This window comes from Macaca mulatta, chromosome 6 (assembly GCF_049350105.2).
Source record: "Macaca mulatta isolate MMU2019108-1 chromosome 6, T2T-MMU8v2.0, whole genome shotgun sequence".
NCBI classification, from domain to species: Eukaryota; Metazoa; Chordata; class Mammalia; order Primates; family Cercopithecidae; genus Macaca; species Macaca mulatta.
In genome coordinates, this window is record NC_133411.1 from 153,066,300 (window position 1) to 153,088,967 (window position 22,668).

The window sequence follows — 22,668 nt, forward strand, 5'->3', positions numbered from 1 at the left end:
TGCAGTACCAATCCTCTTCTTCTTGCCCCCAAACAAGGTATTTTTAAAAATATTACCTATTCTATTTTATTCATAGCTAATTTCACTATTTGAAATTATCTTGCTCATTTATTTATTTATTTGTTTATTATCTGTGTTTCTCGCCTATAATGGAAGTTCCATGATGGCAAAGAGCTGGTCTACTTTGTTTCTGGATCCCCAACACATAGAGCTTATAGCTTAGTGTTGTGCCTGGCTCATGGTAAGTGTTCCGTAATTATTTCCTAGTCAAATTTGAGTAAAAGGCAAAGCACAAAGGTATGACAAATGGAAGTGAAGAGAAGAGATATCTGAAAGAAGTATAGTAGAGAAAGTGGGTAGATTTAATTATTGAGTGTTGGGTGCCAATGGAAAGGGAGGGGTCAGATGATGGATTTTCACTTGGACTGAGAAACCTGTCATGCTCTTAACACAGAAGGAGAACTTGGAAATGAAAAAGATGAGAGTGGAAAACAGATATTTAGCTTTGGACTCCAGTGTAAGGTGCTGGTAGATCCCTGTAAAAATGCCCAGCAGGTGTATGGAAGTTGGGAAGAAAGCAAGGCCAAGCATTTAGATGTTGCAGTCATTTGCACACAGTGATGATGGTTCACTGAGACTGAATTAGGTCAACAAGGGGAATATTTGCAAAGAAAGAAGAGAACATTAAAAATGTGCAGACTTTTGCTCAGATATCCTTGTATATAAAGCACCATGCTGGGACAAGTGACATCTAACAAATGAGGAGCAAGCTCTGGAGCTTATGGGGCCAGAGATGGTGACACTGATAACTTGTCAAGTAGAAAATGTGTTATCCATACAAGAAACATTACAACACTGCTGTATAATGCTCTTTGACTTATCCAAACCACCTCTCAGTAGGAGGCACTGCATCCACAAGGGAGATTTATGTGACTGCTCTGTTTCCTTCCCTTCACATCTGTAAGGGGTCCAGAGTAAGAATTGGCCAATGTTAGTGATGTGACTCTACCCTGAGCTCTTGTGGAGCTAATAATCTAGAACAGTCTGGGGAAGGGGAGAATTCATTTTTAAAAAGACACGAAGCAATGTGTTTGTAATAGCAAACGCTACATTTGTTGAGCATTTACTATGGGCCAGTTAGTGAACTAAGCACTCAACATGCATTGTTTATTTAGTTCTCACAAAACTCTGTATAGGAAGTACAATTATTACTCCTGCTGTGCAGATGAGAAAACTGAGGCTCAGATGTATGTAACTTTCCAAGCTGGTAAATAATGGAGGTGGGATTTGACCCCAGGACTCTCTGATCCCAAAGCCCACCCTTTTAGCCGTGATGCTTCATTGCTTCTCCGTGTGAGAAATAATCATTTTTAGTACTTAAATTGTGTTTTGATATTTTTTGTGAATGCTATGAATTTGTGACTATTAGATTAACTTAAGGAAAATTTTATTTGCAGTAATTAAAGGTGACCACAGATCCTTCAAAGTTGTCATTTTGTGCTGATCAAAAGTAACTTGTTATTTTTTCAAGATTTTATTAGATCTCCTTTGTGTCACAAATTGCCTAAAAGAATTGTTGCTTACACCGTCAGCTTCCCCAGACCCTTAGGATATCCTTAATTACAGGACTCCCTGTGTATCTGAAATAGAAACAGTGCTTGGAATCCTCCTTTACCACCATCCCCCAATGTTAAACTGTAGTCATACCCTGTTAGCATGAGGGAACCTCTTCCTGGAAATTATCACATTAACTAAATTGATGCTATATGTGCCTTTGGCTAAAGATTTCTTCTATTTACCTTTCATATCTTTCTGGGTTGCTGCAAGGCTTATGTTGCCCTTCAAAATCTCAAAGGATTTCTACCAGGCAACAAATGTCTGCTGATCTGGGTTTCTTAGACCACCTCCTTAGGGACATCTGAGGCTGTTGCAGTGCAACCTGCTTGCTACCTTCCAGCACCTTTCATGATTTTTGCAGAATCTCCAGCACTGTTGCTTGGTCACCTTTTGTCAGCCATCTTGAGCTTCTGCGTTCACTGGCACACTAGGAACCAGAGAAAGAGGGAGCTGGTGGAGTCAACAAATGGAGAGGGAGGGGCCACTCAAATGGCTCTTAAGTCTCCACTGGCTGAGAACCAAATACGAATTAGCTGTACAGTAGAGTGCTGCAACGGACTTACATTTATATACACATATAAAATATTTCTGAGATCATCAGCACTCTAATGAATCAGCCCTGTCTGGAACAGCTCTAAATGAATTCTGAATGAGTGCCTCTCTGACTTCATACCAGTAAATGTATAGTAATGCAAAGTGGCACTTTCTTTAGTTCATCAATAATTTATTAATGGGCACTTTGTTCTAGGCATGATGTTTCTTAGAGTTTCAAAAAATGACTTTGTCTTTGGTTGCTCTGTTTCTCTCACAGAACTTTTTCTAGTTCTCTTAGCAGCAGTCATCACTTTCTCCTGTGTGCGAGTTGTCTCCAAGTCAGACACAGAGTGTTTTCCCTATTATAAACTTAGTGAAAGTAACACTCATGTTTGATTCACTATTACATCCTTTATAAAGCTTAACATAGTTCCTTGTACAAATAGATACATACATATTTGAGTAAATGAATAGTAATAAGAGACATGGACAAAACATTTTAAAGGAGCTCAAAATGTATTTTGTTGGACTTCAGCAATCTTAGCTGTCATTACTATGTGGGGCTTTAGGGAAGGACTCTATGTTGACTCTGATTGGCCAGTGGCTCTGCAGGTGATCTTGTTTTTTCTTGAAGGGAAGTGACTTTTTACTGTTGTGAAGCCCTTTTATTATTGTCAGTGCCTCACAATAATAAAACTCCATCTGTCACTTCCATTGGGCAGTTACTTTTTCTTTCTTTAGCCTTATAGGTATAAATGACCTTGGACCAAATGGCAATAAAAGGAAGGGATTTTATTACTGTCTTTGGTGCAAATAAAGCATTTATTATTTCTCTATCCCTAGCCCTTTCATCTAATTTTTAATCTGAATTTATAATTGTTTTATATGTCCTCTCCAGGAGTAATTGTAGCTTCTATGTCCTGCACATCAACAACACGAATGTGTGTAACTACTCTCAAGACCCCATTTAAAGATATGAAAAATTCAAGAGATTGTTCAAGGGACACCAGGTTGAATCCAGTTTCTATCTGATACATAAATCTTTTTTTGTGTCACTCCATTTGTTCATAGGCATTCTTTTTCCTGATGAATGTCAACCAGATTTATCAGGAAGATATACAACACTGGCTCCATTTCAAACAATTGTCCGATGTCCTCTGGCAGCCATTGGAACTGCACATTGCAATGGTACCAGCCTGTCATTTTGAGAGACCCCTAGGGTAATTGTGACATGTGCTTGAGGCTCAGATCATTGTCTGTAAAGGTAACATGCAATTTCCTTGGCAGAAGCTGTGCAAATCTGCATTGTACAGCAAAAAAGGTGATGTTTCCTACCTTGTATTTGAATTATGTGCTTTGGCCCCTTAAATCTTGTGCCCAGTATGTGTGTCTATGTAGGTCAATCATTATCAGGCATTCTAACTCCATAACCCACCCTACACACATGTTTAGGAAGAATGCAGAGTAACTGATGCATAAAATAGTTGGATTAGAATTGTCTGGTACCTTGCCAAAATACTTTTTCAGTAAATCATATTTTTCAAGCATATAAGCACTTAAAAAAATAAAAACTAGAATTTTATTGATCTGATGTAAATTCTTATCCTAAAAGCAATGTCTTATTTCTATAAGCTTTTAAATTCTGGAACATAAACATATGTATTACTTATCCTTTTGGATTCATGAAGAGTCAGTTCTCTGATGCTCTATTCATAAACATTTCGTTTTTTACATTTGGAACCAACATTTCAGTAAAGAAAATTAGATATGCTACAGTCTTAGATCACATGCTTGTTGTATCCAGCTGAAACTTCTGGATACCACTGCCCTAATTGGTGGTCTATTCTGTCATTTATTCCTTTGGTTGTTCATTCTCACAACCCCTTAACAAATATGTACAGAGTGCTTACTCCGAGCCTGGCACTGAACTGCGATTGGGGATATAGTGGTGATCTATGCTGGATTGTGTTGTTGTTCTGTGTGATGCCAAACCAAAATATATTGGATACACAGTGAGGATATTTAATAAAATAAACTATATGCCCAAATAAGTTGGGTGTAGTTAAAAAGGACCTCGGAATCAGACAAGTTTGGTGTGATCCGCTGCTGGTTACTCAACCTCTTGGAGGCTCTTTTATTTTCCCCACAATGCTAGCATTTCAGAATTGTTTTAGGAATTAACCTAAAAAATGCATGTGGAATTGCCTGGCCAATTGGGTCAGTTAATTTTATTAATTTGTTTGGCAACAGGCGTAGACATGAATCTTTTAAGAAACTGGTGTCAGTGAAATTTTGAAACCGAAAATTCTGATCTCTTACTCTTTCAGTAGTGTTTCTTTTAATGGTTTTTCTTTTTTCCATTCCAATTTGACCCCACATCGAAGACATGAATGACCTCTTTGTAGTAGTGGGTTAAGAGATGGTGGTTTTTGCAGTCAGCTTATTTCTCTGAGACCCGACCAAATGGAAAGATCCCTGCTAGCATGTAGAACTCCATGTTTGAGAAATAAACTGGAATCAACTACCTTATATTCCTAACCAACAACTCCACCTGATGTGACCTGATCAGCTTTTTAATTGTTTCACTGGGCCATTCTGAGGATATCGCCCTTGGTTCCGCAATTAAATTAAACAAACGTTAATTGAGCATCTCTCAGATGCCAGACCTTATGCTTGAGGGTACCAAGAATGAAAAATGACCCCTGCCCCATGGATTTCTTGCAAATAATTCAAAAGGGAAGGGAAGAAAGTGGTATTCAGAGCATATCTTCAATTCTCAGCTTTGAGTCCTCAAGTCCTCTAATAAAACAATTCAATTTTGCTCCTTGAGCTAAATCTTTCCATTTGTTATTTAGTGTTTGCCCTTCTTTCTTCCTGCTGTTCCCCATCTGCAGATGCCACTGGTAAGATTCATTTCAGCCTAAGAGTATGACATGTTTGGATTTATTTGTGAAAAACGCCTTCTACAAACAATCGCTATACCAAAGTGACTGTGCTGAATCACTGTAAGATGATGTGATCTCTTTTGAATGAGCCAGCCTGTTCATTCACTTTCTTCTGTTCATCATCCTTTGAAAGGTGTAGATTCTTTCCAAGTCAGAAGTCCTGTTTTTAAATGAACTAATTATCAGTCTCCAAGGGCAAATATGCTTAAAGTTCCTAGTATCACTTTCCTTTCTCCTATTCCTCTCCTACAAGGGAGAGCCAGGCTTTCAGAAAAGGGATCGGTCACATCAACAGCATAAGAGAGTAAAGTGTTTGCTCATGTTTATATAGCTGGTGGGTACCTCTTTCAAACTCTGTTCTGCCTGATTCTAAAACCTGTTCCTTTTCTTTACAACCAGGATTTTAAAACTCTTATTTCCTTAAGTTGCTTCAGGGGATTCCACAAATTCCATTTATACATATATAAAACTATTTAGAAAAAATTAAAATGCACTCTAAAGACAATTGATATATTTATTATTGCAAATTCTGGAAGATTTTTTAAAAAATAAATATTTTTGAACCTAATACCTAAGTGGATTCTGATTTCATTCCATTTGTATCGTTGCATATTATGGAAAGACAACAAAGATGCCTTTGGAAAGATGGAGATAAAAGGTTGATAATTATTGGCTTGCAACTTACACTACTCGTTTACCGAGAGATATATTACATAGCAAATAGAGCAGACATAATGAGGACTCCACCAACATGTGTAATACAATGTAGCTAACACACATCATACAGATAGTAACAGGACATGGATCAACACGCTGTAGGGGAAGGATTTCAGGGGAGGCAAGCAAGGTAGGCCTCTTGTTTTTAGGGCTATTCGTAAAATAGTGCATGTGTATTTAGTAAAACCAATTGTTTGAGAATTGTGCAGCTAATTGTGTAGCTATGTTTTTCATTTGCCAACTCATTTTCAGAAATAAGTATATTTCTGTTGGTTAGGCTTCATGCTGATGAGATTACAGTTTTAAAACACGTATGTGGGAGTTGGCTTTACTTGACTTCATGGCCAAATTGTACACTCCTGACTTTGACCATTTTTTCCAGAATAGCTTCCTGTTTTTTTTTTTTTTTTTGAGATGGAGTCTTGCTTTGTCACCAGGCTGGAGTGCAGTGGCATGATCTCCGCTCATTGCAATCTCTGCCTCCCGGGTTCAAGTGATTCCCCTGCCTTAGCCTCCTGTAGCTGGGACTACAAGTGCGTACCATGACACCTGACTAATTTTTTGTATTTAAGTAGAAACAGGGTTTCACCGTGTTGGCCAGAATGGTCTGGATCTCCTGACCTCATGATCCCCTCACTTCTGCCTCCCAAAGTGCTTCCTCGTTTCAAAGACAAATTTAAAATGTGACTTCACATCTGTACCTACTACAGAAATGTATACTTCCATACACACTCACATACATGCACACTGCAAAAACTTTAGACCCTGTGAATCTAGTCAATAATGTTGCCTTTATGCCTGAAGAGCAGTACTTTTGTTTTCAGGTAGCATAAATTTTTTTAAAGATCAAATCTCAAAATTATAGTTCACTTAGAAGAACTTTGTCCTGTAGACTCCTGTTCAGAGGCACGATGGTGATAAAGACAGCTTTTGCTTTCATTTGTATTTTATGACAGTGGAAATCAGGAGTATTTTCAGGGAGAAACTGTGAGAGAAATGACTTGGCTGAACATCTGCTATGAAGCTTTTATCTGAATCTGAGGCTGCAGTGGATGACCTCGAAGGATCTCCACTCCCAACTTTTAGATTATACAAGTCTAATCCAAATTCTTTCTTGTAAGGCTTTACGTTAACAAGAAAGATGGCTGCTTGCTGCCTTCTTCATCTGTTTTTTACATAGCAAATTACTTCCTAGAATGTCTGAAGTTTTGATAGCTGCATTTTATCTTTATTTTATCGTTGGTCATGATATCTCTTTAAGGGGAAACAGTTCCATTTTATAGATATGGAAGCAGAGGCCATCTGAGGTTAAATGGTTTGTCAAAATCATATGTGAACTATGTAACACCAAAGGCCAAATATAGCACTAGGGATATTTCTGAAAATAAAAGGCAGTGCCCAAGAATCTATAACTTTGTTTTCTTTTTGAGGTAGAGTCTCACTCTGTTGCCCAGGCTGGTGTGCAGAGGCACCATCATAGCTCATTGCACCCTTGAACTTGAGACTCAAGCTATCCTCCCACCTCAGCCTCCCAAGTAGCTGGGACTACAGGAATGCACCACCACACCAGGCTAATTTTTCTATTTATTAATTTATTTTTGTAGAGACAGGGATTTGCTGTTGCCCAGCCTGGTCTCAAACTCTTGGCCTTAAACAGTCTTCCCACATCATCCTCCCAAAGCGCTGGAATTACAGGTGCGAGCTACCATACCCAGGCAATGTAACTTTAATTTTTTTCCCCCATTGGTAGGATTTTGAGTTTGTGTGTGCAGTTGCATGTGAGTGTTTGAGTCAGATATTATATCAAATTTGGCTTTGCATCTCAACTACCTAGCACTGTGCTGGACACAACATAGGCACTTAATAAATCCATGTAGTATGAATGAAAGGGTACCAGGGAAATAATCTTGTCTGGCAAAAGATAGTGGCATTTTCATTTTTAATCACTGGGATCCCGATTATTTTCAGTTCCCCACCCTGCCACCCCATCTCCCCAACCAAATCCTGAAATTCCCCCATGAATAATAAATACATTTATAACAAGCAATGGTCTTAACCTGAATTTTCATACTGGAAACAGTAACGATTTTGGATGTAGAACTCAATTTCTATGTTTGGGCATCTTTTGTAATTTCTTTATGCCTCAATTGGAGTTTAACAACAATGAATACAGATATTTTAAACCACTAGCACGAACGCTAACGACATTTATTAAGCACTTGCTGAAAGCCATGGAATGTGCCAGAGAGCTTACGTGCATCTTCATATTTAGTCCATGCAACACACCTGGGAGGCAGGTCTTCTTATTGCCACCATACCCTGGCTCAGAGACGTGAGTCTCCTGTTCAAAGTCACAAGGCCAGCCAGGCAGAGCTGGAAGAGGAGTAACGACTGACTGTGGTGAGGACTTGATGGTCAGCCCTCCATAAACAGCAGCTATTAAGATAATGGTGATAATGCAGGAGTCCTTGGGAGCACATAACACCTTGAGTGTGCAGCATCTTAGCATAAGTAAGTGTACGAGATCTGTTTCCTCCCTAATAGTGAAGGCTGTCAGCATGAAAGCTATCTGCTTGAGGGCAGGGAAAACTTAAGGATGTGTTAGGGGTGAGAATGTAGAGAGTGATCACATTATTTCAAAATTAAAATAGTCCTTTTGAGAATATACCCTTCAATATTTAGCTGTGTATGTGAAAGTAGGAAACAGAGGCGAAAACATATTTTATCAATTTCACAATTTACCTAACATACGTCTTGATTTGCTATATGCTTGAATATTACAAAGAATAGGATGGAACATTCTTCCTTGCTCTTCCTCTGAGAGAAATCTGTTGCCGTATGCTGTTCAGCCTTCAGTCCGGGAGTGCCATCCCACAGTGTTTCAGTGGAGAGCTGCCAGGAGAGAATAATAACACTAGCGGTGTTATTTGCTGACACGAAGGCTAGGAATACACTCACAGCCTAGACTTGGCTTCTTGCCTCTTGTTAAGGCACCGAACAGCCGGGCTTACCGACAACTTCCCTGAGACACACTCGCTTACTCTAGCACTATTTAAATCTCTTTGTGTGGTGTATTGCTTTATTTCCTTCAAATCTTTTATCTTTTTAATCTCACCTCTCATTCGTTTTCATCCCTGAGACTAAAGAAGGAAGAAGGAGTACAGATCTGGGGATGTTAACCTGAGGTCTATGAACCCCAACATGAATGGGCTTCAGGTCAGTCTTGAACCAAACCCCTGATCTCTCAGAAGGTAAGGGAGGCCTAGACCATCTTGCTTTTCTGAGGTTCCATTTAGATTAAAGAGTAGATATGCCCAAATAGAGTTAGCAAAGCTAGTGTTTATTTTTAACTGCTTACTATAATAAACTCTTTTAGCACATAACAGTATAAAAATATGATGCAATGTAATTGTGCAAAACAAGATATTTACAGTGTTTATGAAAAATACCAATTTAAAATGTTTCAGGTGGTATGATCAAATCATGGGTTGCAAGATTAAAGTGGTCTGGTGAATGTTTTCCATTTTTCAATTCTCGGCATGTGTCTCTGTGAATGTATGTGTGATCTAACTTCAAAAAGAAGTTTCATAGTCAAAATTTGAGGAATTCTGCTTATGTGAATCATCAACTACATGCCCCCCCCACCCCCGCCCCTCACTGGTTCCTCTTTTTACTCAGCCTTTCCTGAGAGGGTCTGCCTTGACAGTGAATGCAATCTTTTATGCTCATAGGTTCACTTCCTAGGTTTTATTAGATGCTCTAGGCAGTCCATTTTCCAAAAAAGGGTACGAACCTACTTGTCTCAAAAGTAATCTAACCTATTAAACCCAGACCAATGAACAGAACTCCTCATTTTAAAAATTCAGAATATTCTTCTTTTATATTATAAAATCTTTTAACCTTGCAATTTAAATTAATATTAATTATTGGCATGCTTTAAAAAAGCATGTTTAGTAATCTTGAAATTTGTTGTTTCAAATTTCAAGAAAGTGTCTTGAAATTTGTTGTTTCCAAAAAAATCTTGTTTCTTAAATTTGCCACCTCTCTATTCCTGTTCAGGAACATGTAAGGTTAAAACGAGGACACGGCTTATCCTAAAGAGTCAGTGGTCTAAAGCCCATCCTGCTACTCTGGCGCTGTGTGACCCTGAGGCAGTGCTCACCCTCTCTGTTCCTCAGTTCTGCATCTCTAAGATGAGATAGTTAATTTTTCATTCCTCACGTCCTTTTTAGCTTTAAAAGATTATGAATTTTCTTACTCTGTTTCTCCACCTACTTCCATACTGCCCCTGCAATGTTTTAATACCTGAGCTCCAAGGCTATTGTCATGACGTTCTGGCCTACTCTCTTAGAAATAAAAGAAAACAAAACATTTGCTTACTTTAACTACAACCAAAACCAGTACTTAATAGGTCTGAATTCAGATATATTTTGTCTTTGACCTGATGTCAATGAAATATTTATTTTCTTGTCATGGTGAGCAGTGCATGCCAAGGAAACTTAGATCACTATAAAAACTTAAAAATAAAAGAAAATCTAAATGTTTTGGCCCTGTTGCCAGATACAGAGCTGCACTGATAGCTTAGGGCACTAGATGGCGATATAAGTGCATCACATAACAAACATCTTCTTGATTGGTCCAGCATTAAAATCCTAATGATTGAGGCCAGAACAGGTTAATGCATTAGTTAAAGAAATGAAGTCAAATATAATCAGATGTAGGAATGTTGGCTAATGCTCTGAATATGTTCAGTAACCCAATGCTTATTGACAGAAAAGATTGTTAAAGTAGAAACTAATTTATCCTACTGTTGGGTGTATCTTCAAGCTAATTTTTTGGGCAAGAGTAGCCAATAAGCACGTTTCTCATAAAATGTGTATAATTCCTAAGTTCAGCTCCATTTTTGGTTTTCACTTTTTAAAAATAGCAATTGTTTGGAATGGCGTGTGCCTCACATATATTATTCATTACCAAGCACTATATTCTTATGAGGGATGTGAGCTCTAAGACACTGGTGTTTTAAAGGGGAAATGGCAGACTTACTGTAAGCTGTTGGCTGGGCCATTATTGACTGGCAGGCTCAACTGGAAGCACTTTGTTAGTGGATTAGGTTGCCCTGGAAATGCCTTCCTGAAACTCTAATGATGCACTTAAGGGAGCCCTCTGGAACAGGAGTAAAATGTCTTTTAGCAGGAGTGCCTTCCACCAGAGTCCTCTTGGGATGACTTGGGAGGGGGCTGGGGGCGCATCCAAAGAGATGCTCAGTAAGGAAACAACCCCAGAAAAAGGTTGCAGGTATCAATTTCTTACAGGTAAGCTAAGATAATGACTTATGGATGGATGCAAACTGTGGGCTTTCTGTGGGTGCCAGTGTTTCATGTCTTCATTTCGAAAGAGCATCATTAATTTCAGAGAGTGTTTATTTATCTACCCATCTACGTATATATTAATAGTTATTTATTTATTTGCTAGGGGTTGTGGTGGCAGGCAGACGAAACAGAAAAGAAAAAAGAGAGAATTTGAGTGTATATGGTTTAAATCAAAGGATTAAATAAAACCCACTTTGTAGTTTGAACATTGGGGTCATTTGGTGTGCGTGTCTGTGTTTTAAAGCAAGCTTTAGAGAGAAATTTGCCCTTCAGCAGGAATTCCGTGAGCGGGAAGGGGATAAGGGGGAGGGGGGAAGATTTGTAGATTTTTCAAATAAAAAGTCACTTGTGTTTATCTCACAACTTACCTCTTGGGTGGGGGGCGGGGATTTGCTGTGGGATGGTGATGGTGGTGGAGGTGAAAACAAGAAAGAATGAAAAGGCCCTTGGAAACTCCAGACTCCAGGACAGGACAGGGAGGGAAGTGGCTGCGCAGCACTGCGTCTCCGCCCCAAGCCCCGCGCGCCCGGCAATCGCGTGCCCACCGCTGGAGCGCGGCGTCCCCATGCAGTCCTGGCAACCTGTCACGGAGGAGGACGTGACTCGGAGCTGCCGCCGCTTCCTCTAAGCCATATTCCTTTAAGATGATGTAATAGTCATTTCCCTGGATGGTTTCTTGCCTGCACTGCTGAAACAACAGCATCCGAACTGCACTGGGAACTGTGGAACCACCCAGCTCCGCCACCAGAGAAGCCGGAGCCCCGGGCCCCCCGCCGGCATCTCTGCGCTGCGTTGGCCTCTGGCTCCCACCGGCTCCCACCTGGCTGGGAACATGGGAGTCTGTTTGCCCTTGCCGGCAGGTGGGGTGGCTACCTGGGACCCCAGCAGGGCACGTCTCTCCATCTTTCTGCTTCTGGGCTTTCTGAAAAGCTTCTAAGTCCTGGTACCTCTTGCAACTCTCTTCTAAGGATCCTTTCCAAAGATTTCTTTTTCCATTTTTCCCCCCCACGGGGAAGCTTTGGTTGAATATTTTCTCTGCTTTACTTCTTCAACCCAACCTCCTCTCATCACGGTTTAACTTTTTTGTGACTTGTTTTAACTTAAGATACGGAGTGAATACATATGTACCTACATACTTACATAAACACAAATAGGCATTTATATAAATACATACATATAATAGTTATTTTCCAAGAGCACACCTCTCTGGCACTTTTCATTGATACCTCGGTCGTTTACCTGTTTGGGATTTGACAAGATCCAGACTCAGTTTGGCTGTGGATTCTGATTGCTTTACAAATGGTTATTATTATTTTTTTTTCACAAGAACTGGGTCTCCAGCACTCACTAAGGTAAGCTCTAAGACTTATTGCTTTTCCTGTCCAGCTGAAAGAAAACCCCATTTAGAAGTTGAAAATTGCATGTTTCTTTTTAAGGTAGACTTACAAGTAAAATTGTTTTTCATACTAATTGCTGGAGACAGAGGCTTATAGATAAACATGTAGACACAAAATCGCATGAGAGAAGCATGATTTAATTGAAGAATGACTGAGATCAGTAGTTCCAGAGCTGCTTATGTAAAATAATCTCTCTCTCCCTCCCTCTGTTTTTCCCTCCCTCCCTCTCTCTCTCTCCAGAGGACTCTCTTTTTCTGACTCATTCCGGGTTTGAGGAAATAATTTTTCTCTTTTCCTTCAGACGGACATCTGAGTAACTGGGGAATTGGCCTGCCTTGCCTGTGAGCTTGACGGAAGATTGGATATAGATGAGTTGATTATATTCTATGAAGTAACAGCTCACTACCATCTACCATCCAGGGTTTAAACTACTTTTTCAGCATCACTTCACCTGTGGACTCTTATACATTTTGCTTTCTTGGGGGAAAAAACCTGGGATAAGAGGAGGTCATTTTTTAATAAGTTAGCATCCTTTTCCCTTTCTTACAAGTTGATCCGAAGGATAAGGCTGTGACTCCATTGGATTGCACCTTCAAATCAAAATAGCAGCAGCAGAAGAAAGGGACAATGGCTCTGAGTGGAAACTGTAGTCGTTATTATCCTCGAGAGCAAGGGGCCGCAGTTCCAAACTCCTTCCCTGAGGTAGTAGAGCTGAATGTTGGGGGTCAAGTTTATTTTACTCGCCATTCCACATTGATAAGCATCCCTCATTCCTTCCTGTGGAAAATGTTTTCCCCAAAGAGAGACACGGCTAATGATCTAGCCAAGGACTCTAAGGGAAGGTTTTTCATTGACAGAGATGGATTCTTGTTCCGTTATATTCTGGACTATCTCAGGGACAGGCAGGTGGTCCTGCCTGATCACTTTCCAGAAAAAGGAAGACTGAAAAGGGAAGCTGAATACTTCCAGCTCCCGGACTTGGTCAAACTCCTGACCCCTGATGAAATCAAGCAAAGCCCAGATGAATTCTGCCACAGTGACTTTGAAGATGCCTCCCAAGGAAGCGACACAAGAATCTGTCCCCCTTCCTCCCTGCTCCCCACCGACCGCAAGTGGGGTTTCATTACTGTGGGTTACAGAGGATCCTGCACCTTGGGCAGAGAGGGACAGGCAGATGCCAAGTTTCGGAGAGTTCCCCGGATTTTGGTTTGTGGAAGGATTTCCTTGGCAAAAGAAGTCTTTGGAGAAACTTTGAATGAAAGCAGAGACCCTGATCGAGCCCCAGAAAGATACACCTCCAGATTTTATCTCAAATTCAAGCACCTGGAAAGGGCTTTTGATATGTTGTCAGAGTGTGGATTCCACATGGTGGCCTGTAACTCATCGGTGACAGCATCTTTCATCAACCAATATACAGATGACAAGATCTGGTCAAGCTACACTGAATATGTCTTCTACCGTAAGTACAAAGGGTTCTTTTAATTTTTTATGTGTGTCAATTCTCTTCGCAAATGTATATGGTCTGTGTGTTCTGTCCATACCTAAGGAACATGGTTTGGAATTCTTTTAACTCTTGAGTTATAGTTAGAGAATTAGAGGTTATAATTCAGCTCTCATGATTAACCTAAGGCAACTTTTATCCAATGAGGTCACAGAATATTCAAAGGCCTCCAAAATCACAAGATGCAAATGATGTTGGTATATGCAATATGTAAAATGGAAACAAGCATGTATATCTTTTTTTTTTTTTTGCCAAATATTGAATTGTGAAAATAAGGTTGATGATTGCATCTTGGCTGTTTGTCCATAGGAGCTTGGTATACTCAGTGGAAAAATTACTGCTGTCTATTCATTTAGCTGGACTTTGAGGTCTATTAAGCTGGTTGCTGAAGACTTGCTTTCATCAGGGGCTTTGAAAACACAAATGGATGTTGCCATGAATAATGTGGTCTTGGCTAGATGGCAGTACAGACTGCTGAAAGGCCCCCTCCTCCCCCCAAGTCTAAAATTTGCTTTTAAGGGTTTTACAAATCTGCTGTTTGATTCTGAAGCCTTTTGTACTGAGACCTGAGTTGCACTGCAGACTTAATTAAGCTGAACTTCATTTAAGATCTATCTAAAAGGAACTAGATCCTTGAGAATTGTCAATCACATGCAAACACCTTCAGACAGCTGAGGTGATAGAATTACTGACATAAAAGGAAACCAGAGAGGGAAGAAATGAAACAATGATACTGAAGCCTTTTAAGTAAGGGGTTCTTAGAGGTAAGTTCATTTGCTTAAATGAAGATACCCTGCAGATTCCTCATTTTATGATATGGCATTATTCTAAACTATAAACTATGAGCCATTGATCTCTGAAAGGAAGAGTAAATCAGCCTGCACTCTTTGGTACTCGATTTTAACTGCCAGTTTTCAACAGGCCCAGGAGTTGGGTGAAGTAAATTCCACAAGAAATGTGTTTCCAGTGTTAACATTTGATTTCCTGTATTCTTATTCTAAAACAAATCCAGAATTCAGAATTAAAATATCTAAATTTCTTTAAACATAAAAGTAGGACTGACTTTCTTGGACTGGTTTTCTTCCTTAGTTATGTTTATTCATTTGGCAATGGTGCTGGAAACCTTGGTGAAGAGGCTAGTGGGAAGCCAAGTTGTTCTCTACTAAGCTGTCACACATTTGGTTTTGAGAAGTGAAGGCACACGTATTGCATAGCCAGAACAACCTGTGGAAAAAAATGAAATCAGTAATCAGTTCAGGAGTATACTGATGTGCAATAACAAACATCATTTGGTTCATTAATCCTATCTGTGGCCTTTATCTACAGTCTATATCTTCCTTTATGCTAGAGCCTAGTGGACAGGTATTGTTTTCTTCCTTTTGGTAAATTTCTCACTAGTGTAGAGATAAGATTCTGCCTTTTTAGCTTTGTATAAAGGAATATGACATTATCTATCGTTCTAAAGAAGAAATATCTTCTCCAAACTTTTTGGAGAAGTACATCTTAGAGATGGTTCCCATGCAGCTTTGTAATATTTACCATGTTCTCCAATTTTGAATATTTGAAAACATAGCATCATAAGAAGCTTCAACCACATAAATGAAAACATACCAGTTATACCCCCCAGAAAGACCACATTGGATTTATAGTCACTTGCTTACAGAAATGAGACCCACACACTGAAATTTATTTGTCTACCAGTGGCATTTCTGTGTTCATCAAAGGCTCATCTGTCCAACACAATTTCCCTTTAGATTGCTCTGGACAGGCTCCATTCTCCTGACTATGTCATTTCTTCTTTCTTTGTTGAATTGCTGAGAGATTGCTGAGGAATAGTTTGTTCTCCATCTCTCCATGGACAGGCTAGCACAAATGCGCAGGAACTTCATACCAGCAGCATATATCTTGCAAATGATATGCTTCCCCTTTGTACCCAACATCCAGAGCTAAGTGTTAACTCTTCCTCTGTCTTAGGACCAATAAAACTGACAGCTGGCTTTCTAGGGTGCATAACAGCTTCCGTGCAGCTGCTTAGCCATAATTATTTAATTAGAAGCTGCCAACTGTGCCTATATAAGCATTAATTCATCAAGCTGTTGTGCTCGGGTTAATGGGCCGAAACCATGGGAGATGCTCTAAAGCAGGGAGTTGGCTGCATGCAAAGATGCTTTTCACAAAGGAACTCAACTTCCTCCTGGGCTTAGGGGGAAATACATACATATACATACATACATACATATATATACACACACACACACACACATACACACACACACACCCACACACAAGCTCCTTACATCTAAGGAATTAACAGTTTAGGCAATCAGTCTTTTTTGATAACACAGGAATAATGCAGAGTCACTTTGCATGGATCAATATCTCAGTAAAAAATAAACAGCAAGAAATTAGTGCATTGCATGATGGTTCATAATCATGGGGAGAGACTTCTTGTTTCCTTGTTTGCCTATTTTTTCTTCTGAGTCTTCCAAGAAAAATTTGGTAGACCGAAATCTACCTATCAACCATGAATAAGTTAGATTCTTACCTCATTTACATTTTCATGTGGACCTAGAGTTGATGGTCACTATCAGGTGGTTTTGAGTGTGTGTTTTGTTAGCGTAGAACTATGAACAATGAAAAAGTCAACAGGTGTTTGTATGTGCTTAAGAGGAAGGTAAGAAATGTGTTTGTCTACATCACTTACACACCAAAATACAGGTGAAATGCTATGGATTATGATTCACTTATCCACAACTAAAAGAGTTAATATGAGTGATACAGGAACATAGAAAAGAAACGTCTACCCTAGGGATTGTCTTACAAAGTATTTTAGACATGTCCTTTGCTTTAATTTAAAACAATAAGAAGGCTTCTTTACTCCTTTCCCACCCAACTGACTGAATAATTACTTTTCAAGCATTATGTGGAAGGTGAGGTCATAAATATCATAAAATGCCTTCTTGATTCACCTCTAAATAAAATGAGATCTATGTAATTTGGAAAAGACAAGTCCTGATTTTGAACTAGATACTCAATGACAATTCACATCACTTAGGAACCAAATGACAGGTGCATGGAAATAAATGAACCTTTATTTCCAGAGCCATCTTCTGATGCCTGAGAGAGTGGGAAGACTGTTCTTGGTTGGAGAGAATTATGCACATTTCCAAAAGCCTACTCATGAGTGAGTTACTTCAGCCAAATGCCTGAAAGCACTAAGATTTAAAGGCATTTGCCTCTAATAAAGCTGTGATAACATCACCACACATAGGGAGGTTAATTCATAGGACACTTATTCTGAAAACATACACTCTGAATTCTGTGAATTATAGAAGCAGACACATTGATTCATCATCTTTTCAACAAATTGCAGCTTGTAAGTGCATTTTAACCTTTCTTCTCTTTACTTATTTTCCTAAAATTTACAGTTGCTTCCACAGAAGTCTCTAAATTGCCTTTTAGATGCAGTATATATCTTCAGGATTATTGATTAAGATAGGCTGTCGGAAAAAAGTAGATCAAGAAATTATCTTCCACTTATAATTCAGCTGTGTGACCTTGTATTGGGGAGAAATATATGCTTTGGCCACTGTGAATAATTTAGGTAAGATTGACTTTAACAAGCTTCAATAAGAGCATGTGCTTTCATAAGAAAAACAGGTGGAAGTGCATTTACCCTAAAATGATTCTAGTTTTTTTTTTCTCCTGGCTATTTGAAAGATCCCAGTACAGGTTGAACATCCCTAATTCAAAAATACCATATCCAAAAGGATTCAAAATCCAAAACCTCTTGAGAGCCAGCATGGTGCCACAAGTGGAAAATTCCACACATAAGTACTCAACACAAACTTTGTTTCATGTCCCAATTATTAAAACTATTGTATACGATTACATTCAGGCTATGTGTATAATGTGCATATAAAACATAAATGAATTGCATGTTCAGACTTGAGTCTTAGCCCCAAGATATGCCATTACGTATGTGCAAATATCATAAAATCTGAAAAAATCCAAAATCTGAAACGTGTCCGGTTCAGGCATTTTGAGTAAGGGATACTCAACCTGTAAGAATTTCAATTTTTATTACTTCTAGAGATATGGTATTGGCACATTCAAAGTGAAACATCAGGGATAGCAGAGTGGCCAAAATCATAAGGTATGTGAGGTTTGGTCCCTACACCACCAGCATCTCTCTCTGTGACTTCCTTCTGTTGTCTCACCTTAGCTGTTCCTCTTTCCTTCTGTTTGAGTCACTCCTGCTCTCCAGTTCCTTCTCCCATGCCATAATCAAAGCTCATCTGGAAAATTTCTGCTCTGTCATTATACTTAGAATGCTTTCAAGGCATGATGTTACCTTCCCCAGGGGTATTTGTACATAAGAGCACTTTTAATAGTTGTGGATCAGGCATCCTTTTACCCTGAAGAAAGTAGTTCTTAAGATTTGAAACTTCTTAATTTCTGATGAAAAACAAACCACAGCTTAAGTATAAGACTTCATTGTGAAGTCAGTTTAGACCCATGCTCAGGCAGATATTGGATAATAAAGGGCAGAAGCAGCAGGCATAATTTTTCTTATTTCTTTAAGATGCTGTGCATTGAGAATTGGGCTTAATAGAACAGTGATATAAGCATGTTAGTGAAGTATTTTATTATACTGTTTTCACTTCTATGCCAAGCAAGAGCTGTTACCTGAGCCCAGTCCCTTGTAGGAGAAGATTAAAATAGTTTCTTTCTGGGTCTGTGGCATCAGGGAAGGTATTTGGCAGCAAGAATTGTGTCAATGTATGGGTGAAAAGGGGAGGTCTCTGAGGTTGCCCCCAAGTGTTCTGATTCATTAAAGTATATATGATTGGAAAGAGAAGACCAAATGTTTCTAACAGCCTAATGAGGTTGTATCTAATCAAAGAAATTAGAAATGGAAGTAGCTGAGAATGTGCCACAAAGCTCCATCTGGAACACCTCCAAACACAAAACACGGAAAGGAGTAACTACGCATAGGATGAGTGCCAGTCCCATGCATAGAAAGAAGTCTTCCAGAAATGGATAGACAAATGCTCAGTTTCTGCATCATAACGCACTGTTGCTCTTTTTCTTTTGTCTCTGTGATGGCTTTTCTCAAGTATTGTATTTCTTGGCAAATCAGTTAATTTTTTTTATTACAGAAATTTTCAAACGTATCCAAATGTAGAGATAATGGCATAATGAACTTTCATGTAACCATCACCCATCTCTAATAATTACACTTAGCACTGCAAGACCAATCTTGTTTCATCCATATTCCTACTTAATTTCCCTTCTGTTGACACTGGATTATTTTGAAGCAAATCCCAGACATCAATTAATTTCTTCATCCACAAATGCTATGGTATATATTTCTAAAATATAAATTATTTTAAAAGCAATGTAACATCATTATATGGTATTATACCATATACCATTATAACATACAAAATTAATAATTCTTTAATATTATCAAATATCTAGTCAGTGTTTAAAGTTTCCTGATTTCTTCACAATGTTCTTAAAAGTTGGCTTTAATCAAGATGCAAATGAAATCTACATATTACATTATATTTGTCTGCTAATTTTCTCTCATGATTTAAAAAATATTGCATATAACTTATATGCAACAAAGTGGTAAAATGTCCACCTTATGTCTCTTTTAATTCCTCCCTTTCTTTCTCTTCTTCTGTTTCAGTTTTCCCTTCCCTTTCCTTCTCTCTTTCTTTTCTTTTCTTTCTCTCTCTCTCTTTCTTTCTTTCTTTCTTTCTTTCTTTCTTTCTTTCTTTCTTTCTTTCTTTCTTTCTTTCTTTCTTTCTTCTTTCTTTCTTTCTTTCTTTTCTTTCTTTCTTTCTCCTCTTTTTTACAACTGATTTGTTTCATGAAATCAAGTTGTCATGTTGAATATCCTGCATTCTGGGTTTTGCTCATCCATCTCTATGATCTCCGTGATATTATTAACACATCCTCCTCAATCCTTATGTTTTCAGTAAGCTCATTAGATCTAGACTCCAGATTTTAGAGGCTTAATCAGATTCACTCAGTATCTCTGACAAGTTTTCACAGGTGATAGCAAGTCCGTTTTACAATTTGCATTGGAGGACTGAAATGCTGTATGTTATGGAGGCAAGATAAGGGCATGTTTTTATTGTTAGCTTTTACATATTTATCATCTGAATCAATAGCAATTGGGTGTATTCTCTCCATTGTTCAAGTTGATTCTGATGTTAAAGCAAGCATTTAAAGAGGTCCCTCATTTTCTCTCCAGTCATTCAAAGTCTAGTATTGCCCTTCCATTGTCATTAGATTAGGCTACCATTCAGGTGCTGCAGTGAGCTTACCAAGATGTGCAGTGGGCCCTACTGACTATGAGAATCATTTTGGGTAGAAAAGTTTGCCTTCTGGCTCTTCTGATTTTACGTTTGAGTATCTTTGTATTCTTTCAATTGTGCTGAAACTCCACTGAACTTACCATTTGTGTTTCCCAAGACTCTTCTCTAAATGGCATTGTTAGTCACTCAGTTGCCTAAGGAGGAATAAAATATAGGTGACATTCCTGATTCTTTCTTCTCCCCACTTTCTCCAATCTCCAACAAGTCCTGTTGGTTCTTCTCCTTCATCTCCCTCAGGTCCATCCTCTTCTTTCCATCTCCGCTGATGGAAAGGCCATGAGCATTGCTTTATTGCTTTTCTATACTATTACAAATGAACTTAAATTGTTCTCCCCCTCCTGCATCCTGTATTTTCCCCTTTGGATCTATCCTCCTTGCTCCAAATATGATGAGATTTTTAAGGAGTGACTGACCATATCACTCCTTTGCTTAAAGTTGATGACTGTCTTACAACTGCTCTTGTATTCAAACACAAACTCTTTAACGTGAACCACGTCCTTTTGTGAAATCATTTCTGCTTCCCTCCCCAGCCTCTACTGTTGCCATTTGGCCCTCTATGCATTTATAACCTTAGCCATAACAGATCTTTTTTAGTTCCTGAATGCTGCTGTATACTTTCATGTTCATTTTTTGTGCGTGATGTTCCTTCTGCCTGGAACTCTGCCTCCATCTGCTTTGATTAGCTAAATGTTCAGTTTCCCAATCCAGAAGTTACTTCTTCTGGGAAGCCTTTCCTAGTCCACCATACCTGGATTAGGTACCCCTTATCTTTGCCTCTTTAGATCCTATTTTTCTATATCACAACACATATAATAATGTATTCTACTTGTTTATTTACCTGTCTTTCCAACTGTAAGCTTTGTGAAGACAGAAACTGTATCTGTCATGTTCATTATTATGCCTGATTCAGTGCCTGGAACAAATGTAGGTATAGTACTTTATAAATATTTCTTTAGAATGCATTTTTAAAACTTCCTACTGCAATATTATATTTTGGTCATAGATGCTACTGTCTTGAATATACTATTGTATTATCTCTTAATAGAAGAACTGGAGGGCAGTGATGGTGTGATTGATGCCTTAAATAATAATAATGTTATTTTCTAACTTTCACTGAGTGCTAAGCATTTTACAGACTAGTTGGAATTCTCATTGAAAGGTGCTCTACTCTTGGCACCTGCGCAAAGATTCTAGCTCCAGGGAACTGAGAAAAACACTTACCAGCAGCAAAGTCTCCTGTGGTCTCCTTTCAGTTGGTTCATCCAAGCAGGAGTAAATTGAAGCTGGATGTGACCAGGGTTTAGGGAGAAATCCAGGAGGGAACCAGGATTCAGAAAAGTGCTGCAAAATTGATAAATATCCCCAATAAAAAAAGAGCTCTACTAGAAGGCAAACTGTACTGTGAGACCGACAAGTTTGCCTTCTTAATTTTCTTACTGCCAAAGTATTCCATTTCCTCATCTCTTCCCATAAATGTTAATTTTCATTTCTTAATGCCAGAGGCAGCATAACATAGTGGTTAAGAGCCTGGATTTTGGTGCCCAGGCAGCTTGAGGTTGAATCCCAGCTTTGCTACCTACCAGATACATGATCATTAGCAAATTGCTTCCATGTCTCAGTTTCCTCAACTGTAAAATGGAGAGGATAACAATAGTACTTGCCACATAGAGTTGATATGATAATTACATGGGTTGATATATAGAAAGTGCTTAGGACAGTGCCAGACACCCAGTCAGTGCAATAGAAGCCTTAATAAATATGAGGCCTCTGGGAATACTGCATGGATGAGACATAAGCGCTTCCTTTAAATAACATATGCGATTCTTTCTAATAGTCCTTTTGAAAACTTTGCCCAGTTTATTGATGTTAAAACAGGTTAAAACAAACAAAAAATATACAGAAGTCACTTTATAAGAAGAAGTTTTAGCTATGTGTTATAACTGAATCTGAGGTAAACCCCTTAAAAAGCTTTGAATTCTATTAACTCTTTGCTTCATTCTGGTTATTCCACAATGGAAGTGATTAATAGAGGGTTTCCTCCCCCCATCCCCGACCTTGATTTCAACCTATGGCTTTTCGGAACCTAGAGTAATGTACGATGGAATTAAAAATTAAGAATACAGCTTAAATTATATATCTGATCACTGCAGAATTAGAATAACCTTTTGTGAATATCAGCCTAGAGAGTATTCCCTC

At 38.7% G+C, this 22,668-nt stretch overlaps 1 protein-coding gene across 2 annotated transcripts in view; it reads left to right on the forward strand.

Moving 5' to 3' along the window:
• KCTD16 (potassium channel tetramerization domain containing 16) overlaps window positions 1-22,668 on the forward strand; it is a 310,210-nt gene that overhangs the window by 28,544 nt on the left and 258,998 nt on the right. The window contains 2 exon segments of one of the 2 annotated variants that reach the window (NM_001266825.1): window positions 12,526-12,534; window positions 12,881-14,038. In NM_001266825.1, the coding sequence (NP_001253754.1) occupies window positions 13,207-14,038 (832 nt within the window). In that variant the 5' untranslated portion in view covers window positions 12,526-12,534; window positions 12,881-13,206. 2 annotated transcript variants of the gene reach the window in all.